Raw genomic sequence first — 27,599 nt, 5'->3', positions numbered from 1 at the left:
GAGCTACCACACCCGCTTTTGTAGGATTTGGCAGGATTTCGTCCCATCGCCATCCCCACATGCCTTTCTCCCATCTCCCTTTCACTTTTCCAAAACAAGAGTCTCATGGGGAAGGGGTAGAAGGGAGTCAAGAGAGACAAGAGAGTGTGACAGTGACAAAGCCATCGTATCGAGCGGGGCGCGCGGATCAAAGGCTAGTGTGGTGAAAGTGTGTGGCACGCAGGCTGGTGTGCCGGCTCACATTACCCCCCCCCCCCCCCTTTTTTTTAATGCACCGTTGTTCCTGAAATGGGGAGTTGGCTGGGTCCGTGCTGATCCTCCATAAGAAAGACAGCATTCTTTTTTCTAATGATCACATAATGCTACACCATGCAGAAGATTTCTGTCAGAAAGGTGAAGTCTAACAAGAAAAAAAAATGTTTACATTGTAACAAAGATGGGCTTCACAGCACACAAGGAAGTCTATGCTTCCAACTTCACTCTTGAACAGCTCCTTGTGGCATCTGATGTTATTTAAAACGAGCACAAAATAAAGCACGCCATATGGAAGAAGTGGGGAGCAACACAGGAGCGCTAATTGTCTTCAGGTCTGCAGAAAAAAACTAAAAAAAAAATGCACTGCAGTAGCTTAGCCAGTCTTCCAACCTTGAAGGGTTAAGCCACAACAGTGAGCTGCTGATTGCAGCTTCTTGTATATAATTTACAAAGCCTGCCCTGCCACTTCACAAATGTAAGGGAGCCAGTGGTCAAATGCTGAGGTGCCACAGTCTCCAGACATTTTATAGCAGTTGCTGCTAGAGCATGACAAATTATACAATGCTCTGCTGCCACTGTCACTGCCGCATGACATCTGGTGAAAGGGAGTTATCATGACCTTAATCGGGCTCCATAATCTATGGTCAACTAGTACTCGAGAACTAGTGTCCTTTAAGAAATTCCCTGTTTTGGTGTCATTGGGCAGGCATTGAAGGAACAGAGTAGGGAATGTCCTGACTGATTTCAAGCACATTTGAGTTTTTATGGTAAATTCTGACAGAAAAACAGGAGCACTGCAAAAGTGATGCCGTCTGGGTGTGCCACTTCCACAGGGTGTCTACCAAGTTGACATTTCCAGATTCTCTGAGTTTTCCAGGTTTTCCCTAAATGCCTTTGCGAAATTCCCTGAGTGATGCAGAACTATGTCTTATGTCAAGACAGGCTGAAACCATATCGCCCGATGCTGTCACTCTCTACTAAGCATATGAAAAAAAGAATGACAGCCCAATTTGAATACTAAGGAGTAGTGTTTATGTTATTCAAAATGAGAATAGAAGGGAGGGGAGTAAAATACACAGCAAATAAAATGTCTTCAAAACAAATTGCCAATGGGGTTGGACATTCTAAAATACGAATAAAAAGGAGATGCATACAGAAGCAAATATTTTCGAATAGCGGCTTTTTCTTTCAACTGATAGCAAGCTCAGTGGTACGAGGCCCGAAATTTGTCACAATTGAGATTCTCTCTCAACAGCTCATAAGTCAACCTCAATTGTCCTGACATACTCTCAGCCTGCGCAAGACGCCGCAGTGTTGTGTTTCACTGCTTTAAAGAGTTTATTTTGGTTTGGATGAGGGACACCTGCATCTCGGCCTCAGCCGACACATTGTTTTTTGAGCTCAAGCTCCTTCAAAACAACAGCAGCACGCTTCCTTTCCCGTTCATTCCTCAATGCGTAGGTCCTTTCTGTTCTTGTCCTCCTTCCGCCACTCGTTCGCCCCAGGGACCATTTCAACTCCCTAGGGGCCGCCAAAACGTCCGAAAAATCAGCCAGTTGGAAAAATAAATGCATGTCATTTACAGCCCTTAGAAGCTCAAACCGCCACAGGCACATTTGAAACCGCTCTGAATGCCTGTCGGTACATGTATTAGGCATATCGGTGCTCGTACCGTGACAGGAAATACGGGGTGCACACGTGTATAATTAAGGAATACATACTGTGTCCCGTAGCAATAGCCCCTTCCCACGCTTGTTATACTTCACTGCAATACTTTTGCGCATGCTTCACCAAGTAACATTTCTGTACCGAGGCGAAGCTGACTTTCTGGAACCGGCATTATACAACGCACCGTGCCTTCCAAGCTTCTATGCCAATCTCGAGGCCAAACATGCCAAACATCCCATTCAGTCATATTTACAGTGTGCTGTTTCCTATGCCATTGTTCTTTCTTCCATATCAATAACGAAATGGCAATAGCTACGATGGCCAAACAAGCCAAGGTTATAGAAAAAAAAAACAGAAGGCTTCTTGCCATCACCATACGGCAGTCACGATAAAAAGCTGACAGTCACTTAGCATATGCTAAAGAGGATGAAGGCAAAGCGCATGCTCACAAGACAGTCATTATATTGCCACATGGTGTGGCGCAGCAAGAGACTGAAGAAGAGGAGCACGAGGTTTGTCTCAGCATCGCGCGTCGCCGCTTGCATTTTCGTAAAGTGCAACCGCCTGTATCTTGATTCGGCTTGTATACTCCAGCAGGGTATACGCGACAATTTGGTGGAGGTGCTGGGTACGCTCAACTTATGCAGGAGACCCCACTGGGCAGCAAGCACCTAGCCTCACAGTTGGAGTTGACTCCAGTTCATCGCACAAGCCGGCGAATCCGCAGCCTCGCCCCAGAATTTGGAAACCTCCAAGAAAAAGTGATGACTGCGATCACTGCGACTTCTACGGAACGGGTGACACCAACTTATCTAACGCTGCTGAACCCCCAAGTGCCGACGGCTCTTCATGGCGACACATTTGAAGATGTGGAAGACTGGCTGGCGGAGTTCGAGTGCGTGGCTGCGTTTAACGAGTGGGACAACAACGCCAAACTCAGGAACGTCTACTTCAGCTTCCAGGATGGTGCTCGCACGTGGTTTATGAACCACAAAAGTGCCCTGTCATCCTGGCCTGAGTTCCAGTGCAAGCTACTGGAGACTTACTCCAGCCCCGATCGCCGAGGAAAAGCGGAGCGGGTCCTTGAGTCACGCATTCAAAAGCCAAACGAGAGCGTCACGATGTACGTGGAGGACATGACGCGTCTCTTTCAGTGTGCCGATCCGAGCATGTCGGAAGAGAAGAAGGTGCGTCGTCTGATGAGAGGCGTAAAGGAGCAGCCCTTTGGCGGTCTTGTTCGGAATACGCCCAAGACTGTTGCGGAGTTCCTCACCGAAGCCACCACCATGGAGAAGACCCTTAAGCAACGGTCGAACTTGTACAACCGACAAGTAAATGTCGCCTGCACTCCGGATACGCTGGTAGGCTTCGTCTGTGACGTCGCCTTGCTTTGCAAGCTGATTCGCTCAGTGGTTCACGACGAGCTGCAGGAGCACCACGGTACGTCGCCACCGCCAGTCAGCTCCCTCGCCAGCGTCGTACGCAAAGAAGTACAGCAGGCACTGCAGGCATCTCTTTTCAGCAGTGAAGCACTACCTCTGCCAAGCGAATCCCGGCGCAAGACGTACGCAGAAACATTACTGAGCCCTGCCCAAGCTTTCGCACCTACTTATGTGGCGCCGCCAGTCGCGTTGCAATCGGTGCAAGTCGCTCCGACAACTCCGCTACCGTATTTCGATGATCGCCGAACACCCGCGAGGAAATCAGAGGTTTGGCGAGCATCCAATCGACGACCGCTGTGGTATACCTCTGCGGCGAAGCTGGTCATGTGTATCGGGAGTGCCCCTACCGACGACTCGGACTGCGGAGTTTTTCTATCGATTCACCTCGAACTAGGTTCGGCCAAAGGCCACGCGACATCGCAGAATTCCTCGAACAGCAGCGCAGACCGGGCCCATCGCAGCGGCAGTCACGCTCACCCTAACCGCGGCAATATTTCCCTGCTCGCGATACCACCTCGAGGACGACGCAAGGGTGATCACCATGTCCACGCCGGGAAAACTTACATCAGCGACCTTCCGAGGCGGGGCTGCTGATACTCGACACGCTCAAGACCTCGTATCGTGCCGACCGCAGAACAACGAAAACACGACGATGCCAGAACCAGTTCCCGCCAACAAGATTTCACTGGACACACCTTGATCGACGGAAAAACAGTGAGTGCACTTGTAGATACCGGCGCCGATTACTCTATTCTTAGTGGAAAACTGGCGAGTGTTCTGAAAAAAGTTACTTTGCCCTGGAACGGGGCACCAATTCGTACGGCAGGTGGCCACGTCGTCACACCGCTTGGCTTATGCACAGCCAGAGTAGAAATTCGCGGTGCTGCTTTTCTCGCCACTTGTCTGGTTCTACGCGAGTGTTTCCGCAATTTAATCCTTGGGATGGACTTTCTCCAGGAATATGGCGCCATTATTGACCTCCGCGAACGCTGCATCACTTTCTCGACGCAAAGGGCAACAACACAGACCGACGCCATTGGACACAGATCCGCACTTCGCGTTTCAGACGAGAGCATCACGATACCGCCGCGTGCGAGTGTTATGGTTCCGGTCAAGTCCGACGAACTACAACACGGTGAAGCCATTGTCGAAGGCAACATCTCTATTTTGCTGGCACAAGGTATTTGTGTAGCGCGAAGCCTTGTGGAACTTCGTGAAAGCCAACAACGGTCCTCGTTACCAACTTTACCTTTGAGCATCGGCACATTTTTCGTGGCACTGCCAGCGCCTACGCCGATCCATCAGCGGGTCGAGTGCTTTGCTTCTGAGGTGGACACAGACGACGCTTCGCTCAGAGACATTGATGTAAACTCCAAGCTTACGGACGACCAAAAGAGCGCACTGCAGGAACTCTTAAACGAATTCCGCGCGTGCTTCGCTCTGGCTACTAAGGTGGGCCAAACGCAAATCACGAAGCACCGAATAATGACATCTGCCGACGCACGTCCCATCAAACAACAGCCTTATCGTGTCTCGCCGAAAGAACGTGAGGCAATTCAAGTCCAAGTCAAGGAGATGGTAGATGATGGTGTCATTCAGCCTTTGCACAGCCCGTGGTCCTCCCCGGTCGTTCTAGTCAAGAACAAAGACGGAACGCTTCGTTTCTGTGTTGATAATCGACGCCTCAACGATGTTACCAAGAAGGACGTGTACCCGTGCACTACCACGTATCGATGACTCTTTAGACAGGTTGCGGCGAGCTAAGTATTTTTCGTCTCTCAATCTAAAGAGCGGTTACTGGCAAATTGAGGTCGATGAACGAGACCGCGAAAAAACTGCTTTCGTCACTCCAGATGGCCTTTACGAATTCAGAGTACTTCCTTTTGGTCTCTGTTCGGCACCAGCAACTTTCCAGCGAATGATGGAAACCGTTCTCGCTGATCTAAAGTGGCAAATCTGCCTCGTCTACCTTGACGATGTGGTTGTTTTTTCGGCGACATTTGACGACCACCTGAAACGACTGCGGCAAGTTCTCGAAGCCATGCGATTGGCTAACCTCACCCTTAAGCCTCAGAAATGTAATTTCAGCTACAAGGAGCTGTTGTTTCTCGGACACGTGGTCAGCGCAGAAGGCGTTAGCCCCGATCCCGCGAAAACTGCCACTGTAGCCTCGTTTCCAACACCGACCGACAAGAAAGGTGTCCGACGCTTCCTGGGCCTTTGCGCATACTACCGGCGTTTCATAGAAAATTTTTCGAAGATGGCGGAGCCGCTGACTCGCCTCACGAGGGACGATGTATCGTTTGTCTGGTCCTCAGAGCAAGAGACTGCTTTCACCGAGCTTCGACAGCGTCTGGTGTCAGCACCCCTTTTGGCCCACTTTGACGAGGAGGCGGACACGGAAGTTCATACAGACACTAGTAACGTTGGTCTTGGTGCGGTGCTTGTACAAAGGCAGGAAGGTATTGAAAGAGTGATCGCCTACGCAAGTCGCACACTATCGCGTGCAGAGACCAACTACACCACCACGGAGAAAGAGTGTCTTGCCGTCGTATGGGCACTGACTGAATTTTGACCTTAGCTATACGACCACCCATTCAAAGTTGTAGCTGATCATCACTAGTTATGCTGGCTTGCAAAAAATATCTCCGGGACCCTTCTGGACGATTGGCACGGTGGAGTCGACGTTTGCAGGAGTACGACCTGACCATCGTGTACAAGTCGGGCCGCATACACGAAGACGCTGACGCACTCTCGCGCGCCCCTATTGACACTACCGACCACGACATTGTGGACGACGGCGCTTTCCTTGGGGCCGTAAGCGTTACTGATTTGTCCACACGGCAGCGCGCAGACGATGCACTACGGCCTATATTCGAACATCTGGAAGGACGAAACCCATCAATACCACGGCATATCGCTCGAGCATTGTCGTCTCTTTGTTTACGACATGGCGTTTTATATATACAAGAGGAACATCACCAACAGCACCACCAACAAGACCTACCTTTTTGTCGTTCCAGCAGACCTCCGTGCCGAAGTTTTGTTCGCCTGTCATGACGAGCCTCCATCTGGCCATTTGGGTTTTACGCGAACGCTTGATAGAGTGCGCAAATCCTACTACTGGCCGAGACTTGCCGAGTGTGTTAAGCGCTACGTCCAAGCCTGCCGTGAATGCCAACGCTGAAAGTCGCCAGCTGTGAAGCCTGCGGGATTGCTGAATTCGATTGACCCACCTGGCAAACCTTTCGACCAGGTCGGCATGGATCTTCTGGGCCCGTTTCCACTGTCATCTTCTGGCAAGAGGTGGATAATCGTCGCCATGGACTATTTAACGCGATATGCTGAGACAAAGGCGCTGCCTCGAGGCACAGCTTCCGAGGTTGCCCAGTTTTTCATACAGAGCATCGTCCTACAGCATGGCGCCCCATCGCACGTCATCACAGACCGAGGCAAAGCCTTTACAGCACAGCTCATTGAAGACGTGTTTAAACTCAGCTGCACGACCCATCGTAGGACAACTGCCTATCATACGCAGACTAACGGCTTGACTGAACGACTGAACAAAACAATGACTGACATGCTGTCTATGTACGTAGACGTACAGCACAAGACGTAGGACGAGATACTCCCTTACATAATGTTTGCCTATAATACTGCTACGCAAGAAACAACACGCTTCACACCGTTTTACTTCGTTTACGGCCGTGAAGTGCAGACTATGTTAGAAGCAATGCTGTCGTGCGACAACATCGATCATCTCGACCTCGCCCAAGATGCTGAACTTTTTGTGCAACGCGCGGATGAAGCCCGTCAGCTTGCCCGAGTGCACATAAAGCAACAACAGAGTATCGATGCGCACCATTACAATCTCCGCCATCGACATGTCGAGTTCCAACCTGGTGATCAAGTTTTGGTCTGGACTCCCGTGCGCCGAAAAGGACTATCCGAGAAGCTCTTGAGTCGCTACTTTGGACCTTACAGAGTGTTTCAGGGAATTAGTGACGTGAACTACGAATTCCTTCCTGACGGAAGTCAGCCTCCCCGACGTCGACAACCGCAATCTGAGATTGTGCACATTGTGCGTTTGAAACCGTACTATAGCCCCTAATATTCGATGTTTTCAGCCGCTTCGGTTAGTTTTGTGGTTGCTCGTCCATCAGTGCTTTGTGACTATATCGGACACCACAGTGATTGTGACTATAGCCTATGTGTTCGTCTTAGACCGTCTCGGCGCTCTGAGGTCAAGCCTATGTATGCTTTCCTTTTTTCTCATTTTTTTTTTTTTGAAGAGGGGGTAATGCCACATGGTGTGGCGCAGCAAGAGACTGAAGAAGAGGAGAACAAGGTTCGTCTCGGCATCGCGCGTCGCCGCTTGCGTTTTCGTAAAGTGCAACCGCCTGTATCTTGATTCGGCTTGTATACTCCAGCAGGGTATATGCGACAATATTACTTATATTTTCATTGCGCTGTTACTTCCTATTACTTGTTTTCTCCCACCAAAGGTTGTGGGTTCGAGTGCCTTAATTTACTCTACGTCAGTTACCTGTGCCCTATTGACCCTAATTAACAACTAAGGTCACGGGTTGACTCCCACCGAAGGTCGTGGGTTCGAGTGCCTTAATTAAGTATATCTTACTTACCTGTGCCACAATTAACTTTGCCTTAATTAGCAGAAAAGGTAGTGGGTTCAATTCTCGACCTTCATGATGTAAAATGGAATCCAACTTCGAGATATCTCCGGTTCGCCCATATCTCCAAGTCGGTTTTCCTCTCATCAAAGGTTGCTGGTATGAATGCCTTAATTAACTCTATCCTAATTAACTGTGACTTAGTTAACTTTGCCTTAACACCACAGGTTGTGCGTTCGACTTCCACCAAAGATTTTGTGTTTGAGTACCTTAATTAACTGTATATTAATGAATTGTGCCTTAGTTCAGTTTGCTATATTTAACACCAAACGTCGTGGGCTTGACTCCCAGCAAAGGTCGAGGGTTCAACCTCCAATTTTGGTGCCAGAACGCTGGATGACCCAATTTTCGTTCCAATAAGCCATCTAAGCTTTTACCTTAGTAACGATCGAGGAACGCTTAACGCAGTAACACAGATAAAAACGTCATCAGAAGTCCGCAATATCTGAAACTTTCGTCGCGATGTCTAACAACTTTATGGCAAAAAGTGAGTGATGAACGTCCAAAAAAAAAAACAAAAAGCAAAAAGCCACAGCCTCGCCCCAAAGGCGAAGCATCGATTGCGATGGCAAATTAAGCAAGATAAGCGCGGCAGCAGCAGCGAGTGAATTGACCGTCATGCTCTCTCTTGCTTCAATGCGAACTATACGTGGAAAGCACAGCGCATACGAAGCTACAGGCACTCGGCGCACATTGCTCACATCGCAGACCGCTTTCAAATACGGCTATGGTGGCTAGAGGGGGAGGTGTTGGCATCGGAGCGCCGGAGAGGCAGCATTTTTTCAGGACGATGCGGCGGCGCTGCTGTCGGCTCCGAGATGCCTCCCGTACGCTGGCTAAGGTCCGCTGCGGTTATTTGGTTCCGCTGTGAAGTGCTTTCTCGCTCCGCGGCTTCTTGGGGCGCAATACGCGCATTGGAAAATCATTTTAAAGGCTAGGCGACTTTATCACTGCAGCTGGCCTAACGTACTATGTACTAAATTTTGGTCATTTTATCGCCGCGCTTTAGCTTCTCGCTCAGTGCAACACTTGTGAAACTCATAATTGCACCTAAAAGAATGCTTCTGCAGTAGGCGGTTGTTTGCAGTTTGCCAGTGCCGCTTTAATATTTTAAGGGAATATTATGGGGTGCCGTATGCAGTTCTGTCTGGCGTTACTTTATTAGTGTCTTGAGCTACAGGCGCTTGTCCTAATCGTCTACTGGTTGGTGCGTGCCTCATTGAAGTGCGCGCCTCAGTTAAAACGGGCTACTTGAGTGAACCATGATTATTTCAAGTTTATTTAATTTCGCAATGAAAGGTAGAACTGCAGGCACCATTGCAATGATCAAAACTCAGCATAATGAGAGCGTTAAGGAAAATTTGGTTTCCAATATTAGAAACCTGCAAAGAACTAAGTTCGCGTATTTAGTACCGCTCAAATAATGCCAAAAATGCCTTAAAAAAGGAATATTTATTGTTAATGAAATAATACACACGACTCTATATACATGGTTGTTAGCTCTCAAACAAACAATATGCCACAAAATGGAGCGCAAATCCAATATATAATGGAGGTGTATACCCAGAAATGGTGAACAAGGTGCAGTGCAAACAATAATTTGTTGGGTGAGAAATTCTGTTCAGATATGTAGATATTTCTAGGCATACAATGTGATGTGAACAATTCCTGTTTTACATATACAAACGCTTCATGTTGGTTTTGCTGATATAAACTTTGCAGTTATGCAGTTATGTTGTGCGCCTCAACTTGAGGTACATAATTTTTTCTCGCTTCCCTTGCTTCGATGCATCCTCTCCTGCGACAAGGACGTGCAACCTCGTGATGACAAGAAACCGTATGGTTGGTGATTTCTATGCTGTGCTGTGCACAGCCAACCATATCCAGCTTATTTATTGACAGGCAGGAAATAAGGCCCATGATGCTGTCAGCCTTCAACTTGTTAAAGCTGAAACAATGTGTGAAGGCATCTTCCATCGCAGTACCCAAGTCCTTTAGTGCCTGAGATGGGTAAAGTAGGCCACCTCTATCCATGTGGTTGGTAAGGCACGACTCTACCGGAAGCAAGCGCGAGTCTTTTGCTTGACAACAGCTCGGGAACACTCTTCGCACTTTCTCATTAGCATTTTCCTGGTAACATACCCGCTAACGTAGCAGGGTATGCGAGAGTCGCTATTTGATCCCACCATTTCACGATGATCTGGCATCGCATCACAATGCTTTACCATCTCGTGAACTTCATTTAGGTGGCCCACATCCAGGAGATCATCCAGCTTACTCTACATACCGACCAAAATTTTCCCATGGCGTGGGTCAAGAAGGCTACTCAGAACTCCTTACGACAAGCAAACAAAAGCGGGGAAGGCGAAGCTAACTTCACCACAGACTTCACGACGCGCGCTTGGAGCCGGAGAAATTGCTCAAACACATCACGCTAGGCATCTCAGACGACGAGCGCGCCACCTGTCGCTGTCATGAAAAAATGCCGCACCGCCATACGCGGTGCAGCCCAGCCGATGCTGACACTTCCCCCTCTAGCCACCATAATACGGCGGCCGCCGCCGAAGCAGAACCCCCCCCCCCAGTGGTGTAGCTCGGTCATCTGGCACCCGAGGCCCATATAGGTCTTCTGTCACTCCCCCCCCCCCCCGCCCCCGGGTGTAGCCGGCGTAAAGAGGGGTCTCTTCAGATGTATATGACACCCCCCCTCTCCTCTACTGGCCCCTTGCACCCGGGGCCTACGGCCCCCCGGCCCCCCCTGTTGCTACGCCACTGCCCCCCCCCCCCTCGGTGCCTCGCGTGCGAAAGAAGACAGTGCGTTTCCACCCCGCCTTCCTCCTTCGCGCGTAATATTGAGCCGCGATTGTCGGCTGACCCTCGGAAGTCAGTTGTCAGCACGTGTTGACATGGCAAAAGTATGTTTTATTACGCCCGATGTTGAAAAAAAAAAATTGCCACTAATTTATGCCGCTGTAGCCGATAGTCCGCTGTCACGCGGTCAGTTAAAAGCGACCTTCGATGCATTAATAAAATAAGCAGAACAAACTAAGGCTGGAATGTGGTCCATTATATCTGAAAGTCTGTTCACGCGGGTCCGTTGTAACTGTACTGTTTCTTTTTTTTTTTTTTTGCGAGCGCTTCACGCCTTTTCTTGCTCACATGGGATATAGAGGCAGACTGCAGCAAGGAACGGCGGCGTGTTTCAGTTATCGCCTATTAAAAGCGCGCTGTACACTACCGACGGCACCAAGCGCTGTGAAACGGATAAGCGAAGATGCTTGTCGCAATAGGGTTGGTGGTGATAGCTGTGAATGCCACGTGCAACGACGCCATAGAAGATTTGCTGGCACCGAAATGAGAAACTCAGGGTGTCTACCAAGTTGACATTTCCAAATTCCCCGAGTTTTCCATGTTTTCCCTGAGCACCTTTGCGAAATTCCCTGAATGAGCCAGAACTTTGTTTTATGTCAAGACAGGCTGACACCACGTTGCCCGATGCTGTCACTCTCTAGTAAACATGCTGAAACAAAAAAATGACTTAATCCAGTTTGAATAGTAAGGAGTAATATCTATTTTATTTAAAAAGAAAACAGAAGGAAGGTGTTAGTAAAATGCACAGCGAAAGAAATGGTAAAGCCCATTCCAAATTGAGTCGAACATTTTCAAATACGAATGAAAAGGAGATGCATACATAAGTAAATATTTTTTTAATATCAGCTATTTCTATCAACTGATAGCAAGCTCATCTGTATGAGGTCCTGAACTTTGTCACAACTAAGGTTCTCTCTCAGCAGCTGGGAAGTCAACCTCAACTGTCCTGACATACTCTCAGCCCGTACACAACATCTCAGTGTTGGGTTTCACTGCGTAAACAATTTATTTTGGTTTGGATGAGGGACACCTGTGTCTCAGCGTCAGCCAACACTTAGTTTTTTTTAGCTCAAGCTCCTTCAAAAAGGTGGCGGCACCCTTCCTTTCCCGTTAATTCCTCAGTGCGTCGGTCCTTTCTGTTCTCATCCTCCTTCTACCACGATTTCACCACATGGATCATCTGAAGCATCCCCTTGGTCAGTTGTACAGTCAACATTTCATTTTTCGGACTTCCGAGGGGCCGCAAAAAAAAAAGAAAAAAAACGGGCAGTCTGAAAAAAATAATGCATGTCTTTAACTGCCTTTAAGGGCTAAAATTACCACAGGCACGTCTGAAAAAGCTCTGAAGGCCTGCCAGTACGCTTTTTAGGCATATCAGGGCTTGTACTGTGACAGAAGACGACGTGCACGCATGTGTAATTAAGTAATGTATACTGTGTCCCGCGACAATTGCCCCCTTCCCACGCTTGTTATGCTTCACCGTCTAACACTAGTGTACCGAGGCGAAGCTAACTTTCGCAGACTGGCTTTACGCAACGCGCCGTGCTCTGCGAGCTTCAAGGCCAATCGCTAGGATTACAAAGGCGGAGTCGGTGCCATTGGTGATAGCGGCGAATTCTTTCAATGAAAAACACGGCACCGCACGGCAAGAAGCTTAATAGCGAACATAGAAGCAGCTAGGCCTGACGTTGCCGCGGTGGTGGTTACGGATTTGCGGATTTGCCTGCGAGAGTGCCGGTTCGAGGCGGCGAGATAATCAAAATAGCGGCGGTGGCGGCTTTGATTAATGCCATTTCATACCTGCAGTCGGGGCAATATACATTGACTATATGGAGTACGTGGTGGTGCCGCAAAACCGTGCAAATTATCGGGCATGTCCGAAAAATCGGGCGTCTAGAAAATCGGTCGTTAACTACTCTGGCAATACATCGTGCCGATGACACGGCGTCAATAATGATTCGTTGCGATTCCTCTGTTACTGGAGCCAGCATTAACACGACTTTCGTTCCCTTTCAATAAAGTTACAGCTAATTTTCCCTGATGGAAGCACAAATTCCCTGAGTTTTTCCAGACTGTTCAAATTCCCTGAGAATTCCCGGTTTTCCCGGTTGGTAGACACCCTGGAAACTGAGTGTGCACCCGCGTTTTCACGTGAGACGGGCGGTCGAGTATAGCGGTAAGGCTGCTGCGGTGGGTTCTCGGTTCTCGATATACGGTCCTCGATCGCGCGCACCTCGCACATTTTCTTGTTTACACGGGATCTAGCGGCCGGAAAACTGATCATGCGATCGCAGTTTGGCGATATACTGGGCGTTGGTGCCGAAAAATGGTGTTTTAAGTATGAACTGGTAAAGTATGACCGTAACTCTATTGGGTCATTTTTTATGTTGTCGATTGCGAACGCTGGCGCTGGCAAAACTTATGTAACGGGAATGTGTAAATGAGGTTCTACTGTATTTTAAAAGGGCCATGGCATGCTTGTCTAATTATTCTCAGTTTATGACTGTAACTGAGAGCAGAGGGGCCCATTTCAACCTGAAACTTCAATTTGAAATCGCTATATCTGAGCCACTTTTACTGGCAGCAATTACCATTTCGGTATATCTTGCATGTCAAACAATCTGGGGCCACCACTGTGTCGTCTGACCCAAACATTTCAAAACCACATGTGCACCTCGCCAAAGTCTCCTTGCTCTGCACACTATCACACCAAATGAAGCAGCAAGGCTGTCTCCGTTGCATTCTGCACACAATTTTTTCACTTGCATGGTATGAAATGGCACAAACCTGAGAATACATGCAGATACAATATCTTGGGCCGACTGCCACAGTGCATGACTTATTTCCGGCTCCTGGAATTGCCGAAATTGTGGTCAGCATAAGCACGGCTTTCAAGATTCATTTTTGCTAACCAAAGGGAGCCATCGATGGGCCAGAGATCTTGAAGCCACCTATACAAATATTCTACTGCACTCAATGGGCACAAATTTTGCCGGCTTGCTGGAGGTCACGTACAGTTTTAATGAGCAATGCATGACTCAGGCTCAATTATTTGGTGCCATGGACTCTTTAGCAATCAAATACATCAAATTAAAAAAAATTAAAGCACTCACATCAGTCTCAATGTAGATGTCCGCATTGGAGTCCACCATGGCCTGTGTCCAGTGGGCCTCACTTGGTGGCTCCCATGACAGAGTGGTCCTGCTCAACACCGTGACTTCTTGCAGCTTTGCCAAGTGGCACACGGTTGGAGCTAGCTGACGCACAAAGTCAGCATTTTCATCCTCCATCTTCACAAATGCTGTGTGCACAGAAAAATGAATTCGTTTAGCATGACAAAAGGAAAGGAAGATTTCCGGCAAAGGTAGGGTATTCACTTTTAATTAAGTGCTAACATTTTCCCAAAAATTCTTGTAATCTCAAAACTAGACCAACAAAAATTGGGTAGCTATTCATTCTATACAATGTGCAGGGGCTACTATAATAATGGTGCAAACTCTCTTGTGCTGCAAGGTTAGCAGGAACAGGCCTCTTTCCAAAATGAGTATGTTGAGAAACATCATCTCATCCAGCTTAAGTGCCTTGTTACGTTTCAACATCACCAAGGGTGTTAACTCAACGTTTGTTACGTGTCAAACCACCCCACCTCCTAACCAGATGTCAGCGCGGCGTGGACGACTAAAAGCGCTCACCCACCATTACCTGGAAGCCGGAGAAAAGGATGAACGGGAGGGAACCACGACAATGAATGGATAAGCGCAGTTAATTAGACGAACCAAATCGCCACTTTCCCTCGGCACTTATCCAGCCGTCGAGACAGCGTGCAGACCGGCTGTTGCAGGATTCCACGAAAGGACCTCAGCCCGCGCCTCACCTTGCAGGCTGAGCGAAGAAGAAAGGCAGCATGCAGACCGGCTGCTTCAGGATTCCACGAAAGGACCTCAGCCCGCGCCTCACCTTGCAGGCTAAGCAAAGAAGTAAGACAGCATGCAGACCGGCTGTTGCAGGATTCCACGAAAGGACCTCAGCCCGCGCTTCACCTTGCAGGCTGAGCGAAGAAGTAAGACAGCGTGCAGACCGGCTGTAGCAGGATTCCACGAAAGGACCTCAGCCCGCGCCTCACCTTGCAGGCTGAGCGAAGAAGAAAGACAGCGTGCAGACCGGCTGTTGCAGGATTCCACGAAAGGACCTCAGCCCACGCCTCACCTTGCAGGCTGAGCAAAGAAGTAAGACAGCATGCAGACCGGTTGTTGCAGGATTCCACGAAAGGACCTCAGCCCGCGCTTCACCTTGCAGGCTAAGCAAAGAAGTAAGACAGCATGCAGACCGGCTGTTGCAGGATTCCACGAAAGGACCTCAGCCCGCGCCTCACCTTGCAGGCTGAGCGAAGAAGAAAGACAGCGTGCAGACCGGCTGTTGCAGGATTCCACGAAAGGACCTCAGCCCACGCCTCACCTTGCAGGCTGAGCGAAGAAGTAAGACAGCATGCAGACCGGCTGTTGCAGGATTCCACGAAAGGACCTCAGCCCGCGCCTCACCTTGCAGGCTGAGCGAAGAAGAAAGACAGCGTGCAGACCGGCTGTTGCAGGATTCCACGAAAGGACCTCAGCCCACGCCTCACCTTGCAGGCTGAGCGAAGAAGTAAGACAGCATGCAGACCGGTTGTTGCAGGATTCCACGAAAGGACCTCAGCCCTGCCTCACCTTGCAGGCTGAGTGAAGAAGAAAGACAGCGTGCAGACCGGCTGTTGCAGGATTCCACGAAAGGACCTCAGCCCGCGCCTCACCTTGCAGGCTGAGCGAAGAAGAAAGACAGCGTGCAGACTGGCTGCTTCAGGATTCCACGAAAGGACCTCAGCCCGCGCCTCACCTTGCAGGCTAAGCGAAGTAGTAAGACAGCATGCAGACTGGCTGTTGCAGGATTCCACGAAAGGACCTCAGCCCGCACCTAACTTTGCAGGCTGAGCGAAGAAGAAAGACAGCGTGCAGACCGGCTGCTACAGGATTCCTCACCCTCACCCTACTAAGCAAAGGATGGGGTGTGCAACGACGAACGAACCAGGCGTCGCCAGATGATTTCTTTTCGCCACAAGTTCCAAACCGGTTTCTTTGAGGCGGAGTTACTACCGGTTATGGATAGCATGAGCATGGTATCACAATGGAGTTGACAATGGTGATTTGCTGCTGGACAGTATACAGATCCCTGGTCGACTCGCCTAGGGAAGAGGACAGGATTAAAAGCAGAGACTTTTCGAGGGTGAGAAAAGAGGTTCCTGTTGTGAACTGAGACATTTAACTTGCTTCTGTATGGAGCGGGCTTCTGCACTGGAGCCGTGTAACTAAGCTAAATAAACCCTTTTTCCTACATTTTTTACAACTTGACGTCATAGTCGATGGGCTTTGTGGATTCCATGCCCCGAACGCCATCCTAGCTGCAACAGCCTTTTCTTTAAAGCTAGGACCCTATACAATGTCAATACACTTTCCTGGTGTTGTCTATTTTCTTATGACATTTCATACTGCAGCTTTACATTTGACCAAAGAACACCGTCAATTTCATCTCTGCAGACAATTTGTTGACTTTCAAACATAGGGTAAAAAAAAAAATAATTTGTAGCTAAATTGAGTAGCAGTGCACAAGACAGGAGGAACAGAAGGAAGGATTTCAGTACTTTGTCTGTTTTCTTCCATTCCCTCTGTCCAGTGCACTGTTACTCTATTTAGCTACTAATCTCTGTGCTCTAATGTCAGTGTGCCACATAGGTACTACAGCTCACAACAATTGCCTTTGCAACAATACCTTTGCATTCGAAGACGTATGCATGGTATGTGTCTTTCCAAGCTACTCTGGTGAGAAGCTTGGCTGTAGAGTAAACATCCGTTAACTCACAGCTATAAAAGCAGGGAAAAGTTCCAAGATAAGTGGAGTTTCGAGATAAGTGACATCACAAAAATTGAAGCCCGCTGGCCGCACGTAGACGATGTGGGAAAAGACACTTCTCCCAAGTTTATTGTCGCAGAGCGTTCAGCCGTCCTAACATGCCGTACTCAACGTGACAAGCCTAACATCCGCATCCTCCCCGTTTGTGAACCCATCCCCCACTTCCTCTTCTTCGTTGTGCTACGTGAGCATGATTTCCAACATCCTCTGCGGCCAACAATGTCACTTGCACAGTTCCAGAGGACAAAGAAGTTGAACCGGTCTCGTGGGACCTGTGTTGTCTGCTAGTCGGACTTTGCATGCTCTGACGTACCCATTGCTCCCCTTAAAGATTCGAACAACTTTACCTAATTTCCAAAATGTAATGGGTATTTAGTTATCTCTAATAATGACAAAGTCATCATTCTTTAAACAGTTGTCGAACTTCTGTGACTTGCTGTGCGCACTTCTGAGTGACAAGATGTATTCTTTATACCAATGCTTCCAAAAGTCATCTAGTTTTTGTTGTCTACATCTCCAGCCACGCAGTGTGTCTGTGCGACCTCCCAAGTTCTCGTTAACTTGCACTTGTGGAAGGGCAGTGAGATTTCTACCCGACAAAAAGTGCGAAGGAGTTAGTACCTACGCTTCGGTAGCATCATCAGAAATGTATGCGAGTGGTTTAGAATTTATCACTGCCTCGACCCCTGTTAGTAAAGTGTGGAGCTGTTCGAAGCTGAAGCATCCTTTTCCTAGTGTTTTCCTGAGGTAGTTCTTAACTGTTCGAATCATTCTTTCCCAAAATCCTTCCCACCATGAAGCGCGCTCAGCAATGAACTTCCATGTGGTGTTACTAGATGCACAAAAGTTCTGTACCTGGACATCACATAGACGTCCATGTGTCAGCTTAAGTTCGCGACTGGCTGCCTTAAACATTAAAGCATTGTCAGAATAGATTACACATGGCAAACCACGGTGCTAAATAAATCAACGAAAGGCCAATAGAAGGGAGTTCACAGTCATGTCACTGGAAAGTTCTAAGTGAACAGCTCGCACTACAGCACAGGCAAATACTACAATGTATGTTTTCACAGAGCCGTTTCCCTTCAAAAACACTGGACCAGCAAAGTCAATGCCCGTGACTTGAAATGAATGAGACCTCGAGACTGTGTCGATCGGAAGCGAGGCTGTAGGAGCTGAAGCCGCTTTAAGACGAAACTTCACACAGACCCCACACTGGCCAAGCACCTTTTTAATGCACTGGCGGCCACGCACTACCCAAAACTTCTTACGCAACTTGGTGAGTGTAACACCGACACCACTGTGAAGAAGCCGTCGATGTTCGCTGTCCACGTTGAGGTGCGATCTGCGGGTAGGAGTACAGGACATTTCATGTTGTCCAAAGCAGCCACGTTATCAAGGCGATCCTTGATCCTGATAATGCCCTTGGCATCCATGAACGGGTGAAGGTCTCGTATGGTAGATGTCTTGTTGAGAGCTGTTGTTAGCGCAGCAATCTCATTTCCAAAGCTTTGAGCTTGTAAAATCTTCAGCCACGTATCCTCGCTTTCTGAAATCTTTTAAGCGGAAAGTGGACCTTCTCTTCTAGTATTAGAAGGTGCTTGGCAACTGTAAATGAACCTCCTCACACTAGTCATGATTCTAAAAACAGTCTTTCAGCGACTATATTTGGTGACATCTAATATAGGTTCAGGAGTCCTACTCAGGGCCATCAGAACCACTTCTTCTGGTGGTTTTCTTTTGTCGAGTAACACCTCAGGTGAGTTCTCGCACCTCTCTTCTAGTTTTAGCAATGTTTGCTGGCGCGTAATTAGCCATTCGGGGCCAAGCCACCATAAAGAATTTGTGCAAAGACTCTAGGCTGACACACCTCTTGTTAGTAAATCAGCTGGGTTGGTTTTCCCAGTGCAGTGACCCCAGCGACTTGGGTCGGTGCAGCCTTGAATTTCTATTACATGATTGCAAACAAAGGGTTTCCACTTAGTGGGTGATGACTAATTCCAGCATAGGCAGATGTTCAAATCGGTCCAGCAGAAATATTCATCGAATTTTGATAGTGTCTCTCGTAGGAATGTTGCGATCCACGTGGCCAGGCAAGCCCACAGGAGTTCAAGACGCGGTAACGTCAGTCTCTTGATGGGAGCGACCCGAGCTTTTGAGAGCAGTTGTTGGACATAGATGCTGCCCAATCTATCTTCAACCCTTAGGTATGCGACGACACCATATGCCTGAGGGCTCGCGTCAGTGAAGACATGTAGCTGCAAGTGAGCTCCGTCCGTGTTGACTTCGGTCAATGAGCTCCTCTTCAGAGGCAGGCCTTTTATGTCTTCAACCTCCACAGCAAACTTGTTCTAATCATCTTTGAGAGCCTTCGGTAGTGACACATCCCAATCTAATCCTTGCTTCCATATCTCTTGAAAGAGTATTTTGGCTCCGATTATGAATGGAGACAAAAAACCCAATGGGTCGAAAATTCTTAATGTGGCTTGGAGCACTGTTCACTTTGTGCTCTTTCCTTTTTTGATAATCTCTAGAAGTGGGTCAAGGTTCACACAAAGGGTGTCTTCTTCCGTATTCCAGTGTAGGCTGAGTACCTTCGTTAGTATATGTTTCCTCGTTGATGTTTCTTCTTTTTTCCGCAGTGTCTGTCGCAGCATGTCGTCATTAGTTGACTATTTCTGTATATTCATCCCTGCTAGTTTCGTGATCTGGGTTGTTTGTTCATCCAAGTGGGATATCTCCTCTGGTGTTGAAGTGCCAAATACCAAATCGTCCACGTACAAGCTTTTCTTGAGCTGAGCAGCTGTTTCTTGGTATTTCGAATCTACATGGTTCAAGTGATACTGAAGCCTAGCCGATAGGAGAAACGGACTTAAAGTGGTTCCGAAAGGCACCTACGTCATCCTAATCTCCTCGAGCCATGGAAGCAGTTTATTCTTGGTGGGAAATTCCGCACACCACAAGAAGTGAAGCGCATCCCTGTCTTCTTCCTTGAAGGATATCTGAAGGAACGCCTTCTGTACATTCACTGCCACTCTAAATACGTACCAACGAAACCTGATTCTCATCTTGAGAAGGTCAGCATTCAAGTTTGGTCCCTTTTCAAGTCTTTTATTTAGACTGCATGATCCTGTTCTGTGCGAAGATGCGTCGAAAACAACACGCAGTCTTGTAGTAGTAGATGTCTCGTGAATGACTTCATGATGAGGCATGTAATACACGTTTCCTCGTGATGTGCGGACGTCCTTGACCTTCTCCGCATGGCCATCCTTCTCGTACTGTCTGACTGCTTTGTCATACGCTTCCAAGGCTTCATCATTTGACGAAAGCCTTCGAGCCAACGAATACACTCACGAAAGCGCAACTTTGCGATTGTCTGTCATATCATGTCCAGTTGATTTCCATGGGAGCGATACTTCATAGCGACCCTCTTGAAATTTGATGGTTTCATTAAACTTCATCCAAACGTCTCCTTCTTGTTTGGATGATGGTGTATCCACCATACCAATTGCTTCCATTTCCCAGAATCATTGCAACGGGAAGGAAAGCTCTTCATTCTCGTATGGGTCTACGCGTAAAACACATATCTGACTGCTCGTTTGCCGACTAACTTTCTTTGTGAACGCCAAAGGCCCTTGAATAGTTCATCCGATGTTCGTGTTGATCGCTACCAGAGATCGGTTTTCGGTATCCCATTTCAGCTCACTTGAATTCGGCACGAGCTTCCACATCTGGTCGGAACCAATCAAAAGTCTCACCCCAGGTTCACCTGTTACGCCAGGGAAAACCACTGCGTCTGCTAGTGGCTTGTCCTCCGTGACGATGGCACGGAACAACTGGTTATCTGGCGGAACTTCGATCATGTCTTCGCAGATGAAAGGCACGATGATTGCTCCTATTTGTACTGATACATTCTCATGGCTGGCTCCGAAGTGTTATGCTGACTACCTTAGCCTGCTGAGCATGTTGTGACCGAGCTCGTGCGAACGTGCTAATCACCAGATCTATATCTTGTATGGGAGATAAATTGAGCTTCTTACAGACACCTTCCCCAAAAAAATTTTCTCCGACTGCCATTGTCCAAAACACCGCGGAGGTAACAGCAGTGGGTTGGAGTTGTCAGCCAGGCACGGAACCTCTGTAGGAGAATCTCCGTAGCAAGCCGAGGCTGTTTACCATTCGTTGCAATGTGCATGGCAACATCCGGCGTCCTTTGTGGTGCTGAAAAATTTGATCTTTCGTTAACACCAGTGCTGCACATCGTGGAAGCATGACGACGCTTGCATGCAGTACACTGGATCCTGCGACGACAGTCACCCGCAAGGTGTCCCTTCATCGTGCACTTGAAGCATCAACCATCTTTTCTGAGCATGCCGCATTTGTCTTCGAGGCTAACCTCACTGGTGCATCGTTCGGTCCTGTGTTGTTTGGTTGAACAAAAGGAAGCATGCTGCATTTAATACTTCTGCCTTGTTGTGAAGAACCCTTGCAGCAGGAGTTGACGACATATTGAGCTCGGACTGTGTTTAGGGCGTGTTTTGTTCAGCCTTGGTGCTCTAGTCGAAGTGCACCTCTCTCTACATTCGACTTCTAGCTGAAAAAATTTCAGCAAGCTAACTCCTGTTCCGGTGAGTGCTCACTGTTGCTCGAGCCTACCGATGGCATAGTGGACTCGATGTTCTCGCGCTTGTAATACTCTACTACCATATCTTGAGGTATAGCTTTCAGAAGTATTTCACCTAGCATCGAAGCGTAAGATGAAGTGCTCAGCCTAATTTTACGAGTCCTCATCGGTTGAGTTGAATGTGGTCAAGCAACTTCCGTAAGGCTGTAACGTAGTTAGAAGATGTCAGCAATCTGAGCATTCGTAGGTTTTCCAAGAGATTCTGCTTGATCAACTTCCGGTTGCCGTAGCGCTGCTTTAATATTCCAAGTGCGTTGCTGTAGCTCGATTCCTTCACTTGGATTCTGGCGACTGCTTGAGCAGCAGCTCCGTCAAGTAGCGAAATCAGGTAATGGAAGTGATCCGTGTTGGACAGTCGCGGGTTCTCGTGAACAAAATGAAGAAACATATCCCATAACGGCTGCCATCGGGATATCTTTCCATCGAAATGTACAAGTTCCAACTTCAGAAACCTAGCGCCAAACTCACGCTGTGAATGCGTCATGTTCGTCAAGGAAGCAGACACTTGGTTCCCGTCAGATGCGGTCGGTGGCCGAGTTGTCGGAGGCGAGGAGGAAACCTTGAGCATGTCGATATTGTGCTCGAGCAAGGCCAAAGCGCTGGTAGCAGCGTCTTCATATTCCATGACGGAATCATAATCTGCTGTGGCTTGCTCAACGGTCATGAATGTTTCCAACTCGGCATTGAGTACGGATCACTCCGACTTCGTCGCCGTTAACCGGCTATGCAGGACACGAAGGGCAGAAAGGTCGAACTGTCTGGATGGAAGGACCTCGTTCACCTCGGTAATGATCCTCGTGCTCTGCGCTCGGGGAGAAGTCCGCTTGTTCTTGATGCGCTCCACGACGGTCTGGCTGCAGAGGTCTCTCCCAGACGAACCCGCAAGTTGCAATGGCGCTGGCTGGCTTCCCGGGTTTTCGGCACCAGAATACGATGCGGGAAAAGACACTTCTGCCAGGTTTATTGTCGCAAAGCGTTCAGCCGTCCTAACACGCTGTACTCAAGGTGACAAGCCTAACATCCGCATTCTCCCCGGTTGCGAGCTCATCCCCCTCTTCCTCTTCTTCGATGCGCCGCGCGAGCACGATTTCTAACGAACCACATGAAGCCTTCCCAAAATGTCGCCAGTAATATTCTCGGTCACTATCGCGTGTGCATCAGCATGGAACACAACAGCGTATACACGCAACAACATTACTGGCACAGAGTCAAGAGGATCGATCCTAATGCAATATTTGGAGACAGTCATATGAGCATAACTGCTTCCAGACATCCAAAGAGCTGATGCTGCTACTTTCTGCATCGTATCGAATTTCGGATAATTTCGCTTCAAAAACTGAAGCTGGACTGTGGAAGAGTGCAATTGTCATGCCTTTAGCAGACACCCACGAGTGACGCGGCATTTACGCCTCAGTGGCAGGCAAGCATGAAGCCAGCATCTTTACCAAGTTGTGATCATGCTAAAATGGAGTGGGCTCGCATGCTGGCTTCTTTTGAACGCAGCACACGGGTTAATTGCGCCTGCTCAAAAGTGCCAAGCTTCTTGCTCAAGGTCACGATTAGTACACCGCGACCACATTAATGCCATCTCAGACAGCGTCCTAAATGAGAGGGGGAAAACAAAAAGACTTTGGCTCCTAGCTCACCGCTGCCGTGCAAGGCTCCAACGTGATAGCAATCAGTTGAGCAAGTGTGCGCGAGCGGTGATAGACAGAATGGGGAAGATAAGCGGAGGAGCGCAGTGCATCTGGAGCTGCCACCAGGAGTGTTAGGAGCTACCGCCGGGTGAAAAGCAGGTGCAAGTGACGTTGCTGACGCTGCCCCGTTGCCTTTTATCTGGTATAGTCTAAGTTGAAATTTCAAGAGATCCACTGTCTGGTGCAAAAACTTTCTGAGATAGGAGGTGAAAAACACATGGGTTGATAACATGGCCGGAAAAAAAATTTGACTTTAACAATATTTTGAGATGTCAGAATTTGAGTTAATGATAGCTTACTGTATGCCTGTAATTGCGCACATTTTGTGACACCTTGCGCAGAAAGGACTCTTTGCAATGTGCAGGGAGGCCGCCCCTCTCATCTCGAGACCATATCAGCCCCTACAAGCTGGCGCTAGTTGCCAGCCTTTGTTGGCAACAAGGTGCCAATGACTGCTGATGCCTGCAACACCTTCAACAGGGAGAGACACTACTACAGTCATTGACCTAAAGTTCAGACTTAGCGAGGGCCATTATTCTGAGCCAAAAAGTCAGAATAATCGCGAGTCCGAAATAATAATTTGCCATAAAGTTTCTTTATTCTACAAGTGACCCAAAAAATCCAGAAAATCTGTGCCTTTGTTCCACATGTAGCCAAAAACAAAAAAAGCATGTCATAGGATTCACACAGAACATCCAACACAAAATTCAGGGACAATAATTGTAGCATTTACAGGCTGCTCAAGGCCAAAATTCAAGGAGGTTGAAACAAACTTCAGTTACACACACGAACTAAAAAAGCATTCAAATCTCCTTCTTAGTTTCAATTCTTAACAGCTACGCAGCCACTGAATTGCACACATGCTTCAAGCTTTTCAGGCAGCTTTTCCCATTGTAACGATGTCAATCACCTCATGGCACATCATACACTTTGCTCAATGAGGTTTAGCATTGTCTGGCTTCACCCAAAGATGCTCATCACGTAAAGCGAAATAGCTGAAACTTACTGTCTTCTGGGCCTCAAAAACAGAGCCTTGATGGCTGCAATGTAAACCACCTAACCAAACAACAAAAATGGTGGTATGGATTGGTTGCTTGCATGAACTGGCAACTTCTAGCACCATATGGCAATGGTGATTTAAACAAGCCTGTAGCCAGTGGCTGTATACATGCTAGACTGCAATTGGTTTGCCAAACTTTAAAAACAGATTGTTTCTCAATAGACACAGCATAGCACTAATGCGAAGCTGGTTACTTTGAATGTTCAGAAGCCACCCAACCCTAGTTTTCAAAGAAATCAAGGAAATGAATTTAAATTCATTTTCAAGAAGTTGTAAGGGCTCTTGAATTTCTTCTTTCAAATTGAAGGGTTTTCAAGGATTACGAGGATGTGTACAAACCCTGATGTCAGCACTTCGTTGCACACACATGCATTTGCAAGCCACCCGTTGTGTGTGTATTTGGACCATTGTCATGCTGTTGCTACAGATGGAAAAAAGTACAGTCTATACATGGACGAAATCTTCATCTGCTGTCAACTTCATTGACCATGCTTCGATAACCTTATTATGGCAGCGGATTTCTTCGCAAGACACCGATGATGGATTTCGCATCATTTGAAGTTGCTTGACAGTTCTGAGCAACAGAAATTTGTAACAGAAACAGATGAAGTAGCCCAACGCTTTGTCGCTATTTAACACAAAAGTACAATGTAGAGCTCTTCAATAAGCAAGAGTTTTTATGATGCAAGCAAGTACCGTAATACATCCGTGCAGTTTATGAGTTATAACACTGTTAGTCTGTCTGCTTAATCTGCTTTAACAGATGCAGCATGCAGAATTTTGAGCTCTTTTCTTGTTCAAGAACTACAGAGTCAAAACTACTCCCCACTTGTAATGTTTGCAAGGTTGTGACCTTCATCAATTTCGCTATAAAATGTGTTCCACTTAAGAAAAAAAGTCAGGTTATGGTGACATTAGAAAGTTGAATATTTATTCAAGTGGAAAACTCTTTATCTGAACCCTTGCTGCAGTGGCCCACGGAAAGCATTTGCACAAGAAAAAGCGGAGCTGGGACCGAGGCAAAAAGGGGTGTCCCTGAGTGTGCGCTGAAGGACGTAACTGCTGCAAATATGACACACACATAAAGGTAAACACATAACAACACGGACGGCATGCATGGCATGCCCGTGTTGTCATCTAGGTATCTACATTTTTGTGCGTGTCTTATTTGTGGCAATTATGTCTTTCAGCGCACACTAACTAGACCACGAAGCAGTTCTCTCGTTGGTGTGTGCATGCACACCAGTACATGTGTGTCTGTTTGCTGGGTTGCCCCAGGCAGATCTACTTATAAACTCAAACACCATCTTCATTTGGTACGGGACACAAATCAGAACCAATTTATGATAAAGCAGAAGAAGGTCACTCTTGTGCGCAAAAGTGTCCACCTCTTACCTCTCGGCTGTTTCAGCCCACACGTCAGCCTGGCACTGCGTAGTAATGAAACAATGGGCAGGGCTCGTTGCATGCTACGCTCCAAGTCTTCGGCCCTCCACAAACACCACTGCATACAAGCAAAAGCATGCAGCAGAACGAGTCAAAAGGTGGCTACTTTGTATTCCATCAATAGTAGACTAGAGGCGCGAAGGCGAGGAAAATGGAGACAAAAAGACGGCACCTAAACCACTCTGAGCTTTGAAATGTGTTATATACTGGCAGCAGTGCACAAACGTTAGATGAACATACCACAGCAGGAATAGTTTCAAAGCGATGATGCAATAGCAAAGCTACAGGTGTTTGATGAATGAGTACACGGCTGCTGCGATCTCTCACTCGCCTTCCCTACCAGCACTCTGTCCCCCTTGCCACATACTGTCATCAACTCCATGCAGTCAGCTAAATCTATGAGTCACTTCAACACACCGCAAGAAAGGCTCTGTCACTGTTTACCCTTAATAGTCCTCTGTGCAACAGACAGAACGGAAGCTCCGCAGAAGGATCAGTGGTGTACAATGAGAGAGCCCTTCTACCTTACCAGAACACACAAGGGACTCCTCACGTTGGCATTACCATCCCTCGTTGGGTGACCTCTCAACAGCTTTCACCCTAGCGATCACGTGCACAGGACATTGCAGGTGTTATGACATGCCAAGAAGGGACCAGAAAAGCCCAGCTCTTGCAGCTAAACAGTATTCCCTAAACTTTATGGCTTGAAGAAACTAAATTAACCATTAAAGGGCCCCTCCCAGGTCTGGCCATTTTGAGGTGACAAGCGCTGTGCATACAACGCGCGCTAGTGATTGTGTCTGCTAAGTATTACATTGCTATGCACCATGGAAAGAGCTGAAATTTCAAACCAACGCTGTTTGCCCTTCTCCTCGCAGGTGCCGCACTTCCAGCCGGAGAGTCAATGCAGATCGTAGAAGTGTGCTGACGTACATGACAGTGTTGTGACGTCGCTCATAGTGGCATGTGATTTCGAGAATTATTCAAGGCAACATCTGTTATTTGTGCAATCTGTTGTTGCAATAGACGAACTAAAGTTTAAGAGAAGTAGTAAGGCACACAAACCGAATGTCTGCGTGTTTCTGTTTTACTTCGGACTGTAGTAAGAGAGATGTATTTCCATTTCGTCTGCTCGTTCCCACGACATGCAGTTGCACGCACAGACAACAAAACTATCTAATTTTCTACTGTGTACCAGCACACGATCTGCTTGTGTCTGCTTCAGTATTCGTGTAGCACTGACTTATACCGCTAGTTAGGTGTTCTCACACACAATATGCAAAATCGTGCGCTGCGTGTAACGAGACAAATGCAACAACTTGCCCACGACCCCATTACCAGGAGTGCATCGTGCAGCAAAATAGTGAAGAAAGAAAAATGAAGGCGGGGCCCGTGATCTATGTGCCACACGATCCTCTAGCTCTGGTATGGGAAAACGCAGGGAAGGAATTTCACTTGCGGAGGCTAGACAGGGCAAGTGGAGAGAGTGTCTATCTTGGCAGTGGCCCTTGTCTCCTAAATACGTGGCTTCGTGGCACTGAAATATATCTATCTCGGCTATTCATGAACCAATTCGAAAAATTCTTGCAGCAGAATGCAGAATGGAGAGCACGCAACAACTTCCAGTGTATAACTGAAATTTGCTATGTGTGGCTTGGTGAGGGGCCCTTTAAGAAAGAAGCCTGTTTTGTTGCTTTGCATACAGACTCAAAGGGACTCTAAAGGGCATGTCATTCCTCTGCCTTTCAGTGCTGTGCACACACGAAGCTTTCTGTGCTGTTGGACTTGATTGATGATAATTATTGGTAATGTTAAAAGCAAGCGATTAATTTCTTCAGTGTTCAG

The 27,599-nt window shown here is 47.8% G+C and overlaps 2 protein-coding genes across 2 annotated transcripts in view; one reads left to right on the top strand and one right to left on the bottom strand.

Moving 5' to 3' along the window:
- Window positions 1-27,599, bottom strand: part of LOC139052412 (valine--tRNA ligase, mitochondrial-like) — a gene marked incomplete at its 5' end in the record, with an annotated part of 290,547 nt that overhangs the window by 23,386 nt on the left and 239,562 nt on the right. The window contains 2 exons of the mRNA XM_070529506.1: window positions 14,041-14,228; window positions 25,704-25,812. Of these exons, the coding sequence (XP_070385607.1) occupies window positions 14,041-14,228; window positions 25,704-25,812 (297 nt within the window). The remainder of the gene's footprint in view (window positions 1-14,040; window positions 14,229-25,703; window positions 25,813-27,599) is intronic.
- The window catches only part of LOC135897083 (uncharacterized), a 497,858-nt gene that overhangs the window by 422,548 nt on the left and 47,711 nt on the right, over window positions 1-27,599 (top strand). The window lies entirely within an intron of this gene.

This window comes from Dermacentor albipictus, unplaced genomic scaffold (assembly GCF_038994185.2).
Source record: "Dermacentor albipictus isolate Rhodes 1998 colony unplaced genomic scaffold, USDA_Dalb.pri_finalv2 scaffold_22, whole genome shotgun sequence".
Lineage (NCBI taxonomy): Eukaryota > Metazoa > Arthropoda > Arachnida > Ixodida > Ixodidae > Dermacentor > Dermacentor albipictus.
Note: the sequence above shows the minus strand (reverse complement) of the source record. Positions and strands in the feature narration are given on the sequence as shown.